This window comes from Oncorhynchus tshawytscha, linkage group LG01 (assembly GCF_018296145.1).
Source record: "Oncorhynchus tshawytscha isolate Ot180627B linkage group LG01, Otsh_v2.0, whole genome shotgun sequence".
NCBI lineage: Eukaryota > Metazoa > Chordata > Actinopteri > Salmoniformes > Salmonidae > Oncorhynchus > Oncorhynchus tshawytscha.
The window spans coordinates 80,523,244-80,537,669 of record NC_056429.1 but is presented as its reverse complement, the minus strand read 5'-3'; the positions used below and the strand labels follow the sequence as shown (position 1 = coordinate 80,537,669).

At 41.9% G+C, this 14,426-nt stretch overlaps 3 protein-coding genes across 10 annotated transcripts in view; all 3 read left to right on the top strand.

The window, feature by feature from the left end:
- LOC112257838 (nuclear protein localization protein 4 homolog) overlaps window positions 1–4,597 on the top strand; it is a 33,896-nt gene extending 29,299 nt beyond the window's left edge. The window contains exons 16-17 of the mRNA XM_024431717.2: window positions 1,630–1,732; window positions 2,016–4,597. Of these exons, the coding sequence (XP_024287485.1) occupies window positions 1,630–1,732; window positions 2,016–2,179 (267 nt within the window). The 3' untranslated portion in view covers window positions 2,180–4,597. The remainder of the gene's footprint in view (window positions 1–1,629; window positions 1,733–2,015) is intronic.
- A 918-nt stretch (window positions 4,598–5,515) lies between these two features.
- On the top strand, window positions 5,516–8,994 carry LOC112257829. 3 transcript variants are annotated; one of them, XM_024431705.2, is made up of 6 exons: window positions 5,516–5,588; window positions 5,939–6,021; window positions 6,685–6,773; window positions 7,060–7,160; window positions 7,599–7,728; window positions 8,018–8,994. In XM_024431705.2, exons 1-6 carry the CDS (start codon window positions 5,531–5,533, stop codon window positions 8,325–8,327), a joined length of 771 nt encoding a protein of 256 aa, XP_024287473.2. In that variant the 5' UTR covers window positions 5,516–5,530; the 3' UTR covers window positions 8,328–8,994. The 3 variants fall into 3 exon arrangements, with proteins under 3 accessions (XP_024287473.2, XP_042182237.1, XP_042182243.1); XM_042326303.1 differs by having other exon boundaries at window positions 5,534–5,588; window positions 5,939–6,338; XM_042326309.1 differs by lacking the exon at window positions 5,516–5,588 and having other exon boundaries at window positions 5,764–6,338.
- Window positions 8,995–9,279: 285 nt separating this feature from the next.
- Window positions 9,280–14,426, top strand: part of rnf213b (ring finger protein 213b) — a 68,257-nt gene continuing 63,110 nt past the window's right edge. For 3 of the 6 annotated variants that reach the window (XR_006083991.1, XM_024431682.2, XM_042326291.1), the window contains exons 1-11: window positions 9,300–9,396; window positions 9,872–10,131; window positions 11,027–11,772; window positions 11,929–12,084; window positions 12,226–12,395; window positions 12,491–12,765; window positions 12,889–13,136; window positions 13,238–13,444; window positions 13,707–13,920; window positions 14,028–14,083; window positions 14,166–14,331. Coding sequence is in view for 5 of the 6 variants with exons in the window: in XM_024431682.2 (XP_024287450.2) it covers window positions 9,976–10,131; window positions 11,027–11,772; window positions 11,929–12,084; window positions 12,226–12,395; window positions 12,491–12,765; window positions 12,889–13,136; window positions 13,238–13,444; window positions 13,707–13,920; window positions 14,028–14,083; window positions 14,166–14,331 (2,394 nt within the window). In the remaining variant the exon portion in view is untranslated. Of the gene's footprint in view, window positions 9,397–9,871; window positions 10,132–11,026; window positions 11,773–11,928; window positions 12,085–12,225; window positions 12,396–12,490; window positions 12,766–12,888; window positions 13,137–13,237; window positions 13,445–13,706; window positions 13,921–14,027; window positions 14,084–14,165; window positions 14,332–14,426 lie in introns of all 6 variants that reach the window. The other 3 variants (XM_024431629.2, XM_024431622.2, XM_024431639.2) reach the window with 2 other exon arrangements.

The following is a 14,426-nucleotide window of genomic DNA, read 5'->3' as shown; positions in this document are numbered from 1 at the left end:
TTCAATTAGCAGGTGTGCCTTATTAACAGGTAAAATGTGGAATTTCTTTCCTTAATGCGTTTGAGCTAATTAGTTATGTTGTGACAATGTAGGGGTGGTATACAGAAGATAGCCCTATTTGGTAAAATGCCAAGTCCATATTATGGCAAGAACAGCTCAAATAAGAAAATAGAAATTCAGTCCATTACTTTGAGACCTGAAGGTCTGTCAATCTGGAAAGTTCAAGAACTTTGAAAGTTTTTTCAAGTGCAGTCTTATAAACGATCAAGCGCTATGATAAAGCTGGCTCTCATGAGGACCGCCACAGGAAAGGAAGACACAGAGTTGCCTCTGCTGCCGAGGATAAATTAATTAGATTAGCAGCACCTCAGATTGCAGCCCAAATAAATTCTTCAGAGTTCAAGTAACAGACACATCTCAATGTCAACTGTTCAGAGGAGATTGCGTGAATCAGGTCTTCATGGTCAAATTGCTGCAAAGAAATAACTACTAAAGGACCCAAATAAGAAGAGACCAAGAAACATGAGCAATGGACATTAGACCAGTGGAAATATGTCTTTGGTCTGAGTCCAAATTTGAGATATTTGGTTCTAACTGCTGTTTCTGTGACGCAGGGTACGTGAATGGATGATCTTTGCATGTGTGGTTCCCACCGTGAAGCATGGAGGTGATGGTGTGGGGTGCTTTGCTGGTGACACTGATTTATTTAGAATTCAAGGCACACTTAACCAGCATGGTTACCACAGCATTCTGCAGAGATACACCATCCCAACTGGTTTGTGCTTAGTGGGACTATCATTTGTTTTTCAACAGGAGAATGACCCAACACACCTCCAGGCTGTGTAAGGGCTATTTGACCAAGAAGGAGAGTGATGGAGTGCTCCATCAGATGACCTGGCCTCCACAATCACCTGACCTTAACCTATTTGAGATGGTTTGGGATGAGTTGGACCACAGCGGGAAGGGAAAGCATTCAACAAGTGCTCAGTTTATGTAGGAACTCCTTTAAGACTGTTGGAAAAAGCATTCCAGGTGAAGCTGGTTGAGAGAATGCCAAGAGTGTGCAAAGCTGTCATCAATGCAATGGGTGGCTACTTTGAAGAATCTCGAAATATATTTAGATTTGTTTAACCGTTTAAAAAAATATATTATTACATGATTCCATGTGTCATTTCATAGTTTGGATGTCTTCGCTATTCTTCTACAGTGTAGAAAATAGTAAAAATAAAGACAACCCCTTGAATGAGCATGTCCAAACTTTTGACTGGTACAGTATAATTTCAAGACGATTAAAAAAAAAATCTAAACTGTAATTCATGTTCAACACTGTTATTGCACACAGTGAGTCCATGCAATTTGTGACTTGTTAAGCTAATATTTTATCCTGAACTTTAGGCTTGTCATAACAAATGGGTAGAATACTTATTGACTCTTGACCATTCACGTTTTCATTTGTTATTAATTTGAAAACATTTCTAAAAACATATTTCCACTTTGACATTATGGGGTATTGTAATACATTTTAAATTCAGGTTAACATAACGAAATGTGGAAAAAGTCGAGGGATGTGAATACTTTCTGAATGTGCGCTGTATGTTGTATAACAGAGTTATAATGATCTGTTCATAGGACAGCATTGGTCTGCTGCTGGACGCGGTGAAGACAAAAGACGAGGAGCTGGCTCAGACTTGGAAGAAGTCTGAGCAGTGGGCCACCATCGAGCAGCTGTGCAGTAAGTACCACTGGCCATCAAGGAGGGCGCTGACATGCCTTAGTTGAAATTATTACATTTCTGTAGCTGTTGAGAAGAGATGGATTGGATTTTAAAGTGATGGATGAGTTGAACTTGTCTTGCATTAATTTCAATAAACCTTTATTGACCACAAATACCAATTTGGAATCAGCTCATTACATGTATCATTCCTTCATACAAAAATAAGTCTGAAAAGTAATCACTGGTAAGAGTCACCTTTCTGTTTTCCCTTACCCCTTACCGCTCTCTCTTCTCTCCTCAGGCACAGAGGGTGGGCAGCCATCGGGCCCTCAGGAGTTTGGTGCCATGGGCGGGGGTCCCTCTACCCCAGCTTCCTCATCAGCCATGTGGTCCTGCCTCCACTGCACCTTCATGAACCAACCAGGCACAGAGCTCTGTGAGATGTGCAGCCTGCCGAGGGGTTAAACCCCATCCCTCCTGTGGCCCCCTGCCCTGCTTCTCAATCCCCTCCTTTACTACCCTATGTCCAGCCCTGCCCACCTCCCCGCTTCCTTACGCACCAATGACATCATTGCACCGGGATTGGATGCTGCAAGCAGCTGTGTGATTGGATGTCTCCTCCTCTTGGCCCCTCCCCCTGGCCCTCAGTCCCTCCCATCTCAGACTGCTAAGGAATGATAAGCGCAAAATGAAGGCACTAGTTTACAGCAAATGAAATTATGTAACAAAGGTTGACTGTGTGCTCTCAATCCTCTCTCTTTCTCTCTCTCTCTCCGCCGTGGCCTCTGATGGAGACTGGCTGGGACATGTTTAGGTAAAAGCACTTTGGCATCAAGTCTTCTTCCCTATTTCTCCCTATGGCCCCTGATATTCTTCTATGACCTGGCTCCCAAAAAAATGTCTGTGCTTCAGGACAAGAGCAAAAGAAAGACTCTAGAATTTGGATGTTATATCCCACTCACACCGACCAGTGCCCATCCCCTCTTGCTGTTATGACTTATTCTGGAAATTCTGTTGTGTAAATAATATACATTATTTGAGGAATGATTGATGCTGTTTATTTAATTACATTTAATTCCTGATTGTAGCTACAGTATATATCTGGACTTTTGAATCAGTTTGGGTCAGTTTTGCGCCGTCAGATGCTACAGTTCTTGTAGAACTCATCCTCCCTTACAGTTGACAGTTATCAGACAGTGACGGTCTATCTATAAGAGCTCTTCATTGGCCCAATCTTAGAGACGTTAAATGTATCTATCATACACAGTCTCATAAATCTAACCTCCTTTATTTAGTGTTTTCTGTTGCAGGAGTGATGTTTGTTCTCAGTTGCTTAGGCTTTTCCCCTTGGTTGATGCCCTGCCCTCAGGAGTTAGTTTGGAAGATGGCCTTTTGGGTTATATTTCTCATTTGAATTAGAACTGGCGTACATGCTCAGTATTTGTTATATCTCCAGTTGAAGCTTATACTGTATAGTAGACATGCCTTTTTTGATGGCAGCTTTGAGATGCTTACTTACAGTGTAGGTAGTTAACCCAGTATCTCCCTCTTTCTCGCTGTAGCTTTTTCTGGCCTCTGTTGTCCTCTTTCAACTGGCGCCAGTCCAGAGGGGCCAGGGCGTAGAGAAAGGGTAATATCTTCTCTGACGGGCCCCCTATGGATCTCCATCACTCTGCCTTCAAAGACTCCATAGGTCACAGGTCAACATAGTCGGAGAGAAAGATACCTTAATGGTCCATGCCTTCCAGCAGGCCAATGTGCTGTGCACCTGGGATGGAGAGGAAGAAAGATGGTGAGGGGAAAAAGAGATTGCCAAGAAGGGGGGAGAGGGCAGGCAGTGTTGAGCTCTGGGTGTGTGTGCTTCTTTTACATAGAACCAATATTTCCCTCCACTAAAAGCTGTAAAACTGAACTCATTCCATCGGTAGTAATTTGATGTCCACCGCACAATCAATTCAGTAGGGAATGTTTCCCCTTCTCATGCCCCCTTTTTGAGATGCAGATTACAGTGATCCAGGTGCACTATAATGTCTAATGAGAATATGAATGGGTTAGCGGGTATCATTGACCTTCCACACGAGCACTTATTCCACAAGAGCTCTGTGTCAACACTGGGGGGGTTGTGTTTTACTTCACATATATCGCTGATTCAAGGGATTCAGCTTTATATGCTTGAAATAAAGCGCTCAAACCTTTACACTGCTATTTTGATGGCATTCAACTAAGTCATTGGTTTGATTTTCGGTTTGATTTTACTCTAATTTGACATTGTAGAAGTCAGATTTAGTCCAACAGATACCTCAACTTTTTCCAGCCTTCAAGTATTTCCTGAAGAGGGGCTTTATTCAAAATACGTAGCGAGTGTCCAAGAGGTTGGGCCTGTCACTTGAATTTTTCATCCATTTTGGGGCTGCTATCAGGAAATTGTCATTTTTAAGTTAAAAAGAAGAGGGGGGGGTGGCGGTCATAGCTTTCAAATTATGCTATTTATAAAGATTTTTTTATAAGAGCTTAGAAGTAATTTTCATTGAAGTGAGTATATATTTTTAGTTTGTAGATTAATTTGAGAATGCTTTAAGGTTATTTTGCCTGTTTCTATCCCTTTCCCTCTGTGAGAAGATCTGAAGATCTGCTGATGCCATGCTAACGGATTGATGAACAGTACATAACACATGTCCTAGCTCTGGTCCAGGGGGTTACATATGGCTTGCTGATGAAGCCGCACGTAATGCCCTGGACCAGAGCTACAAAAGTCCCAACTTCCCGCTCAGAGCTGAAGAATTGGACCCTGAAAGAAAGTGATATGATACTGTACACCTGGATTTAAATTTTCAATATCAAAAATACCAGTAAAACAATAAATAAAAAAATCCTATCAATGGAGCAGCGTTTTATTTTGTTTCATCCTAAAGAAAGCCTGATATGGTTTCTTCATAACTGTACTTTACAGCTGATTTTGCCCTCTTAGTGAGGTGGTTAAGGTTGGGGCCTATTTAAAAGGCCATATGGTGCGTGGCCTCAGAATGCATGTGTACTCTGAAGCACAGTGTGCTTTTTAAAGCAGGACCTCCACCATTGCTCCTGAGTGGCGCAGCGATCTAAGGCACTGCATTCCCTGGTTCGAATCCAGGCTGTATCACACTCAGCTGTGAATTGGGAGTCCCATAGGGCGGCGCACAATTGGCCCATTGGTTAGAGCGTTGGAATTGTAACCGAAAGGTTGCAAGATCGAGTCCCCGAGCTAACAAGGTAAACATTTTGTTGTTCTTCCCCTGAACAAGGCAGTTAACCCACTGTTCCTAGGCCGTCATTGTAAATAAGAATTTATTCTTAACTGACTTGCCTAGTTAAATAAAAAAATTAACTCGTTCCCCATATTCTTTACAAATTGGTGTTTTTCTGATTTGTGTTATTTTGTTCTCAACTGGTCTGTTTTTCAGCTTCTGGGAATTGTGTATAGATCCTTGAGACATGGGGCCATGCATTATGCTGAAACATGAGGTGATGGCAGTGAATTAATGGCATGACAATGGGCCTTAGGATCTTGTCACGGTATCTCTGCATTCACAAATTGCCATCGATAAAATAAAATTGTGGTCGTCAGTAGCTTATACCAGCTCATGCCATAACACCACTGCCACCATGGGGCACTGTTCACAACGTTGACATCAGCAAACCGCTCACCCAAACAAGTCACTAGGCACACTCGCTCAACTTGGGACATCTGTTGCATAGTGTTGTGTGACACAACTGCACGTTTTAGTGTGCGCAAGAAGCACCTGTGTAATGATCATGCTGTTTAATCCGTTTCTTGATATGCCACACCTGTCAAATGGATGGATTATCTTGGCAAAGGAGAAATGCTCACTAACAGGTATGTAAATAAGTGCTTGAAATTCGAGAGAAATTTTAAAAAATTGTATGGAAAATGTCTTTTTTTTTTTTTTTTTTTTCAGCTCATGAAACATGGGACCAACACTTTACATGTTGCATTTATATTTTTGTTCTACTTTGTTTTCAAATGCATATTTTAAAATTGATATAATTTAGCCATAAAGTCAAGATAACGTATTGATATGATAGCCATGAAAATAACATAAGGAAGTGTAATGTCCCTGCTTCCAATTAAATCCACTAGTCTGTGACACAATGTACTCTATCTTTCCTGCTGGCGTGCTGTCTTGGATCATTCTGTTTTATGAGGGGGTTATCGTCTTTGTGCAGATGGAGATACAAGTCTCAACAGGACCCAGGTGGGAAGCAGATGTAGCACAGGCTACACAGGATCGCATTCATCACGGACAAAGGTGAACTTGGCCAATAAGCACTAGTCTGCACTACTGAACAGGAATGTCCATGAAGAGGGGTGCTCTCACATTTGTCTGTGAGGTTTATCTCGATGGACACAGATTTATTTTACCTTTATTTAACCAGGCAAGTCAATTCTTATTTTCAATGACGGCCTAGGTGGGTTAACTGCCTGTTCAGGGGCAGAATGACAGATTTGCACCTTGTCAGCTCGGGAGGTTGAACTTGCAACTTTCCGGTTACTAGTCCAACGCGCTAACCACTAGGCTACCTGGCTACCCTGAAGGCCAAGATGGAATGTGCAGGAAGAGAAGAGGTAAACTGAGTTTCAAACACTAGTGAGATATTTATACATGGTACTACTGGTTTATGGGACTACACTTAAGACCCCCCAGGGAACCCTGTTTAGGTAACCTTGGCTCGACCTCGACCATTTATGTCGCATGCCTCTCACATAGAGGTCACAACATGGGGTCAAGTATGACAGAGAAAGGAAGAGAATGCTGGGTTTAAACAATTCTAATAACTCATTCCAACCCAGTCCCTACACATTCCTGTAGATCTGAAAGTAATGTAAAATAAGGTACAGATACTGGATAAGCATTGTGATAAATGGACAACTGTAATAGTGATGCATGATGTGGGTGTGTTTTTTTTCTTAGGGGGGTGGAGACATGGATGACACCCTTCTCTTGGCAAGACCTCAGTGTGGGGGAGGGGACATACTGACTGCCAAAAAGTATATGAGCAGGTCCGTCTGTCGGTGCTCTACAAACTTGCACTGCTGTGGGATTATTATCAAACACTGACTTATTCGGGACAGAGTTTTTTTGTACGAGCAGGTACATAGTCTGTGTCTACTTATGTATTCTCAGCAAACCCTTAAAAAAATAATTGGTGAAACATACTGTGAGAAAATAATCAGGTTATTACACATTTAGTGTAAGACGATAGAATGGATGTCTGCAGAGCAAGTTAAACTGTCATAATTATCTCAGTTCAGGTGTAATGTATGATATGTCTTATTCTGACTTGAGGATGAGGACTACAGTGGCTTTGCTGTGCCTGGTGGCTCTTTCTGCAGCACAGAAGAGGAGGAGAACTGAACAGAACTCAGAATGGGACTACAGGACAGAGGGTGAGTGGCTGCCTGGTCTGTTTTCATTTCAGAATCAGAATCACCTTTATTCACATTTACAAGTACATTTACAGGTACCAGGAATTTGTTCAAATGGTGCTGACCACAATAAACAGAATTTACAGACAAGATATATAGATAAAGAATTTCCTCACAATCCACATACAGTACCTTATATAGATACAGCAAAAACAGAGCAATTACACATTCTGGTTGGCCCCTCTGAGCATGTGAGTAATCCTCAGCAGTCACAATTTGCTTTCTCTGTTATTATTGCATTCCTTTGTTGCTAATGTATTCTTTAGACATGATACGGACAGGGTAGCCAGAAATCAGCACAGGGATTTTGAAGAATTGTTAGAAGTAGAACTAAGTACAAAACACTATCAAGAAACATTAACCAAATGACTACCCTCTTCCCTGTTCATGCCATTGCAGCAGAGAAGGTAAACACTAGAGGCTGTGCCAACCTCACCCTGGTGTTGGACAACTGGAAGTTTGCCATCATGACCCAAGTCAAAGACCTTCTCCTCAACGACCACAGCACTGTGCTGCCTGACTACGGGAGGTGGGTAGAATCCGTTGTAGATATGTTTAGTAGGTATTTAGATCAGAAGTTCATTGGTAAGCTCAAAAAAATAACATACTGTATGATTTGATAAATATAAAGGTAAGATACTTCACTGTATCTATTACAAAGCCCATTACTTTGGAAATGTACCTTTTAGCTTTAGTCTTTATTAGTCAGATCCCTTTGTTATAACAGACACAATAAGACTTGTTTTTGAACTGTAATGAACTCCCGCAGCCTCCTCATTACACTTTTTTCCCCTCACCCTATCACTCCCTTTCTCCAGGATCCCTCCTCTATCGGATGCCTTAGGAGACCTCTACAAGGAATTCAATGCCCTGAAGGAGCGCCTGGGGGAGCTGACCACCAAGTTTGAGGGCGTCGAGGCATTCGTGGATGACGTGAGGGCAGGAAGAAGCCCTTCCCAGAGAAGAGCAGAGCCCCGCCCACTGACACCAGACGAGGAGAACCAGAGCACCATGCTGACCGGAACTGGAGACGGAACCGGTATCAGCACTGGTACTAGACCACAGGGACGCAGGAACCGGGTGGTGGTCCGGAGAGTCAAGATACCTGCTGATGGTGCCCAGGTCTAAGGGATTGGACTGTGACCACAAACTTAAATACACTCTCCACCTTAAACTCAGTGGTGAAAATGACACTCTTTCTCTCTAAGCACTCAAGAATTATAAAAATAATGAGCTGGCTATACAGTAAAAATGTAATGCTTTCCCCATTCCGTCAATGAACTCAAATTGTGGGAGACCAGTTGTAAATATTATTTAGCTATTTCTCATTTTTACACAAAATGTTGGTGAGAATGTTAACCTGTGGATGAATCTGATAACCTCTTTGTCGATAGGTGGCGCCACAGTGTATCCAATGACTATATTACAAGTTTGTGCCTTGCTTCAATAGGGTTTCCTGTGAGGGCTTGATTGATCATTTGATATTTTACATTACAGTCATTTATCATGTGTTGTTTTAATCAGATTATTGTCTGATTGTACTATTGTATTGGCCTATCATCACAGTTTCACATCTGCATATGAATTATATTATTGATATAATTTTTTTTGATCTGTAAATTATATAAATCTTTAACCTATTGAGCTTTTCTTCAAAGAATGAAGTTACCCCTAGGCACAGATCTGGAATCAGCATTTTACCTGAACATAGGCATAGGCCTACATGTATTAGGGGTGCCAAGCATATCCTAGATCCGCGCCTCCTTCTCCTTCATAATAAAGGTATTCTGGTTTAGTTATGGTTGAATGAATGTTAAATAATGACAAACATTTACAGAAAAGGCGCTTTAAAATGAATGCGTGCAAATCATAGTGGGCGTGACTGTGAATATGTTTAGGTTTCTAGTCTGGAAAAAACACAGGCTCAGTTGGTAAGAAATGAAACTGAAAGGCAAAACTTAAGGGACTGTCATACACTGACCTACCCGCTTTAAATGAAGATAACTTTACGTTCACATGTCCAGTTATACATGTAAGATGTTTCGCGACGATCCCTCGAGTTAGGTAAAGGGTGGAGTTTATGAATGTTGGCAGGTGAGCGTTAGAAGGTATTGGCAAATGTATCTTACTTTAGTGGTTGTATTGCTGCAACGGACAGATGTCTGAATAGTATTGTAGCAGAGAACACATTTGTCAGGTAAGGAAGTGCCGCCTGTTTTCTCACAGCTTTTCTAGTTGTAGGCTGTGATGTTACCGTTTATTAGAAATATTGTTTTTATAGACAAATGTTTTTGTCTATAAAAGAGACGGTCAATTTTTTGACAAGTTAAATACGCATGTATCTAGTAAATCTTTAGAGGGAAATGCAATATGTTTAATGACATTTTAAATAAGTAAGCAAGCAATTTCTTAGGAAATAACTCCCATACTCATAACTGGGAGATGAGTCAAACAGAGAAATCGAGGAAACAGAAACTTGGCGACTTCCATCTGACAAACTGATTGAGGAAGTAATTTTACTGCAGCTACATATGGGGCTTGGCAGCAACGGCAGCGCAGTTGTTGCTGTTTTGTATGTTCCCTAAAATGTCTAAACGTAGTAAATTCCTTTCTGAAGTAGTTAGATATTGCTTCCATTGGAACATTTCATTTGTATTATTCTCCATCTGTAGTGAGAGATTAAGAGAGTGTCTTTAACGTCCAAACCTACCAGAGAGGATACACAACATACAGAGCAATATATCCCAGCCTGGTGGGCTGGCTAGCAGCTCTGCAGATGGAGCTTGGGTCAGGTGACAGTAGTCCCCAAGGAGATCATGGGTCCTTGTCCCAGCAGTGCCCTGGGGTGCCAACAGGGAAACATCGGCACAACATGGAGGTAACTGCTGAGAAGGACACTGTCACTAAGAGACCCAAGACAGAGGGACAGCAGGTGACACATGACCACCAACCACCTTTCATTTTTACATTTACATATTTTAGCAGATGCTCTTATCCAGAGCAACTTACAGTAGTGAGTGGATACATTTCTGTACTTTTTCCTGTACTGGTCCCCCATGGGAATCAAACCCACAGCCAGCAGCATACCACCCTGCATTCCACTGCTGGCTTGCTTCTGAAGCTAAGCAAGGTCGGTCCTTGTCAGTCCCTGGATGGGAGATCAGATGCTGCTGGAGTGGTGTTGGAGGGCCAGAAGGAGGCACTCTTTCCTCTGGTCTAAAAAATCTAATCAAATTTATTTATATAGCCCTTCGTACATCAGTTGATATCTCAAAGTGCTGTACAGAAACCCAGCCTAAAACCCCAAACAGCAAGCAATGCAGGTGTAGAAGCAAAATATCCCAATGCCCCAGGGCACTGCCCTGTGTAGGGTGCTGTCTTTCGAATGGGATGTTAAACGGGTGTCCTGACTCTCTGAGGTCATTAAAGATCCCATGGCACTTATCGTAAGAGTAGGGGTGTTAACCCCGGTATCCTGGCTAAATTCCCAAGCTGTCCTTCATACCATTATGGTCACCTAATCACCCCCAACTTACAATTGGCTCATTCATCCCCCTCCTCTCCCCTGTAACTATTCCCCAGGTCGTTGCTGTAAATTACGTGTTCTCAGTCAACTTACCTGGTAAAATGACGGTTAAAAAAACCTGGCGTTGCAAGCGCCGTTCTCTACCAACTGAGCCACACGGGAACCCGTGTGCCTATGTCTTTCATTGTACAATCATTAACAATAAAACTAATGAAACAATTTGGGTAACAGTACATATTGTCCTGATTTAAAAGAGAAACTGACATTTATTGTCATTGCTGACTTTTTTTGTTATCAACAGGACCAAACAAAGTCCCCCAGAAGAGATCAGGATATGAAGAAGAAGACAAGGAGAGGTAATAGAAGAAAAAATAAAGGAATGAAAAATCAAGCTGACAAGGATCCTCAGACTCAGAGTACACTGGAAAAAGGGCAGATGGAGACCCAAACCAACCAGGTGTGTCAAACCTTGGAAACACAGACACAAGAACACAACCAAGACCAAGACCACCAAGCTGAAACCAGTCAACAACAGGACCAGTCCATGCATCAGACTAATGATACAAAACACACACATGTCAAGGATGCTAAGAGAGTTCACGTCCAGACTCAAACAAATAAACCTAAAGGCAAGAACCGGGCAACTCAGACCCCTATAGTTGTTCAGAACACACAGCAGACACAGACAGAACCCTCTGATTCCACTCAGCCAATGACAGATGAACATGCTGACACCACTCAGCCAATGAATGAGCAAACACAGAACAGCGATGGAGCAGGCAGTGAAGGAGCAGCATCAAAACCACCTAAGAGGGAGAATCCAAACTCTACCGAAGAGGTAAAGAGTAAGCCCGAATCAGAGAAAGGGGTACAACATTCAGGAGAAAGCTCAGGGAGTCCCGCAGCCTGCCAGGTAAAACAGGGAGTCAAATTAACTACCAAGTCTTATGCAGAAGCTGCAGCGGAAGATAAAACAAAGACTCAGAAGAGGTCGAGTCCTCAGACTTCAAATCAATGCAAAAAGGATTCCAAGAGTAGAGGATGTCGGTAAGCTGGCAATAAGCTTATGGCATGCTGTTATTACCTGAGTACAATGAGTAACAACACATGATGTGACACACAAGTACACTGTTATTACTTCTTTATTACTGTAACTAGTCACTCAACATTTTCGGTCTTCTTTTATTTTCTCGCCTTCATCAGAGAGCGGTCCCCAGTAAGGATTCCTCCTGGGATTCCTATGTTCACCTTTCATATCTATGCTGTGCTGAACAAAAAGTTCAGATTCAACCAAGAATATGACACACTCTTGTTATGTCATCAAGATGAAACTCATGCCCTTGAAATGACTCATTTCGTGTGAGTATGAATACTTTTCTCCTTACTGGTGATGTTGGATTGATGAGAATATTTTACTGTTTATCGGCTACATAAACCACACAATACATACATGGTGATAATTATCATTGTTTGTAAATCAGTTTTTAATTTATTCTTTAGAGGTCTATGTCAGCAAGGCTATCTAATAGAAGCAAGTCTCTCAGTACCGGAAAGCTCAATACCCAGGGGACAAATGTTGACTTACCAATATCGGGTGCAGCAAAGGCAGAAAGAGATTGTGGAGATAGCCACAAGGAATATTCAAATTCCAAATGATTCACAAGTAAAGGGTAAGAGGAAAACATTTAAAATCTATTTTTAGAAGTTAACAATTACCTTGTATGTTACATTGAGTATGATACTGATTATTCATCATTGTTTCCAGAGTTGCACCTTTATGAGGGTCACATTCATCGGCTGGAGTCATGGTGGTCCTTCCAAGGGTGGATAGATGTGTTCCAATCAAAAAGAAAGGGCATGGCTGATGCCTGGCAAGCCTCTGCCCATCTACTACTAGACCACATTTTACAGAAATGGGATCCACCCAACCAGGAGAGCACTGTGCAGTTTGTTCAGCACTTGCATCATTTCCAGAGGAGTTACTCCTCAGCTGTTCAACAGGTGGTCTACCCAGGAGATTTCAATCCCCCTTTGGTTAAGGTGAGTGGGACATTTACAGTGTGTAATGATATTGTAATGGCATTTCAAGAAAACAGTATGACCATTAGATCCAATACCACACATTCAACGTTTTCATTATTTTTCTCTTTTTTTGGAATAAAGGTGTCAGAGTTGATTTCTGAGCATTTGCTGCAGCTGTTGCATGCTGAGTCCCAGGGAACATCGCAGAAGAGCCAGACTGTCAAAAACCCTCTAGTGTTTGGCTTGTCTTTGTTCAGAGTCTGCCAAGCTTGTCAGATAGATCTTGGGGTGAAGGGCTGGGCAAATCTATGCTACGTAGTGTCCTCACACACTGCACTTGACAGCAGAAACATAGAGGAAATTAGAAATGTCTTCTCTTTTCCACAAAAGTGAGTTTCAGATGCAATGTTTATATTGTGTTGTTTGATTACGGCAACCCTGTTTATATGTTGGGCGAAATCTGTTAATCTGTCTTTCTTTGTCTCCACAGCCTTGTGATTGGTATGATCAACTACTGCTCACAGAGGCTGGTCTCAGAGCTTCCCTTGCTCATTCCTCTACTGCACACTCTCATACAGCCGGGAGCAGACGCTGGCAGGCTTGGTCCTACTATAGAGGAGATGAACTGGGCAGGGCTTGAAAATGTTATGTACAACAACTTCAGAGAGAGGATCAGAAGCTTTTCTGACAAAAGAAGGTTTGTCCAATTGTCCCTCAAAGTGTCTCAAAACCCTATTTGAGTGGTCCACAATGTGCTTTTTAAAATCTGCATTGTGAATAATTGTATCATTGTGGAGTGAAATTTAACCAAAAATATGACTATTTCTAACTCTGCATATATGTGTTCAATTAGACTATTATTCCAGTTAGTTCACATTTCTTCTTTTCCTCAGGAGAAATACTTGACAGTACATCGACCTCAAACATGCATAAAATTGATGACACTTTCCTCTTTGCAGGATGATGCTCACTTTGATCCAGAATCACATTTCTGTGGCTAATGAGATGCCTCTGGTTTGGACCAGCTGGCTGTCCCTGGTGGCCTTTGAGGACCTTCCAGAATTCTCCACCCTGAAGAGCATACCTCCAGAACACATAATCCAGAGCCTGCTGTACAGGCTTCGACAGTATGGGGAGAATACTGATATCAAAACACAACAACAAAATGTAGAGGTAAGGTATGGATGATTAATGTCTGATAAGATTACTCAGTTAAAGAGTAGTGCTATTGCGGTGGATCTTTAAATATTCATTTGTGACATTATTATTTCAACTTCCAGGTTACTCAAAAGATCCTGTGCTTTGTACTGGAGAAAGTTGAAGACGAGAAGGAAAGGTATTGGAATTTGAGATCTGTGAGCGTGAGTCGTTTGAGTGTTATATTATTCTGCTATTGTATGTGTGGCTTTTGTTTATAGGCTAGCAGATTCTGGGTATGTGGACTCCATCCTCTTGAGTTGCATCAGTGTTCTGAAGAGCACTTGCCGGATGGTGCGACTTGTCCCGTTCTACAAGGCAGCAGTGCTATCCTTCCAACTAGTGCTGAAAGCGGCTGAAATTCTGGATGCTGCACTTGCAAACAAGGTAGTTGTTGATCTGGTAATTTGCTGTTGTTCTATTTATACCCCCTTTTTCTCCTCAATTTCGTGATATTCAATTGGTAGTTACAGTCTTGTCCC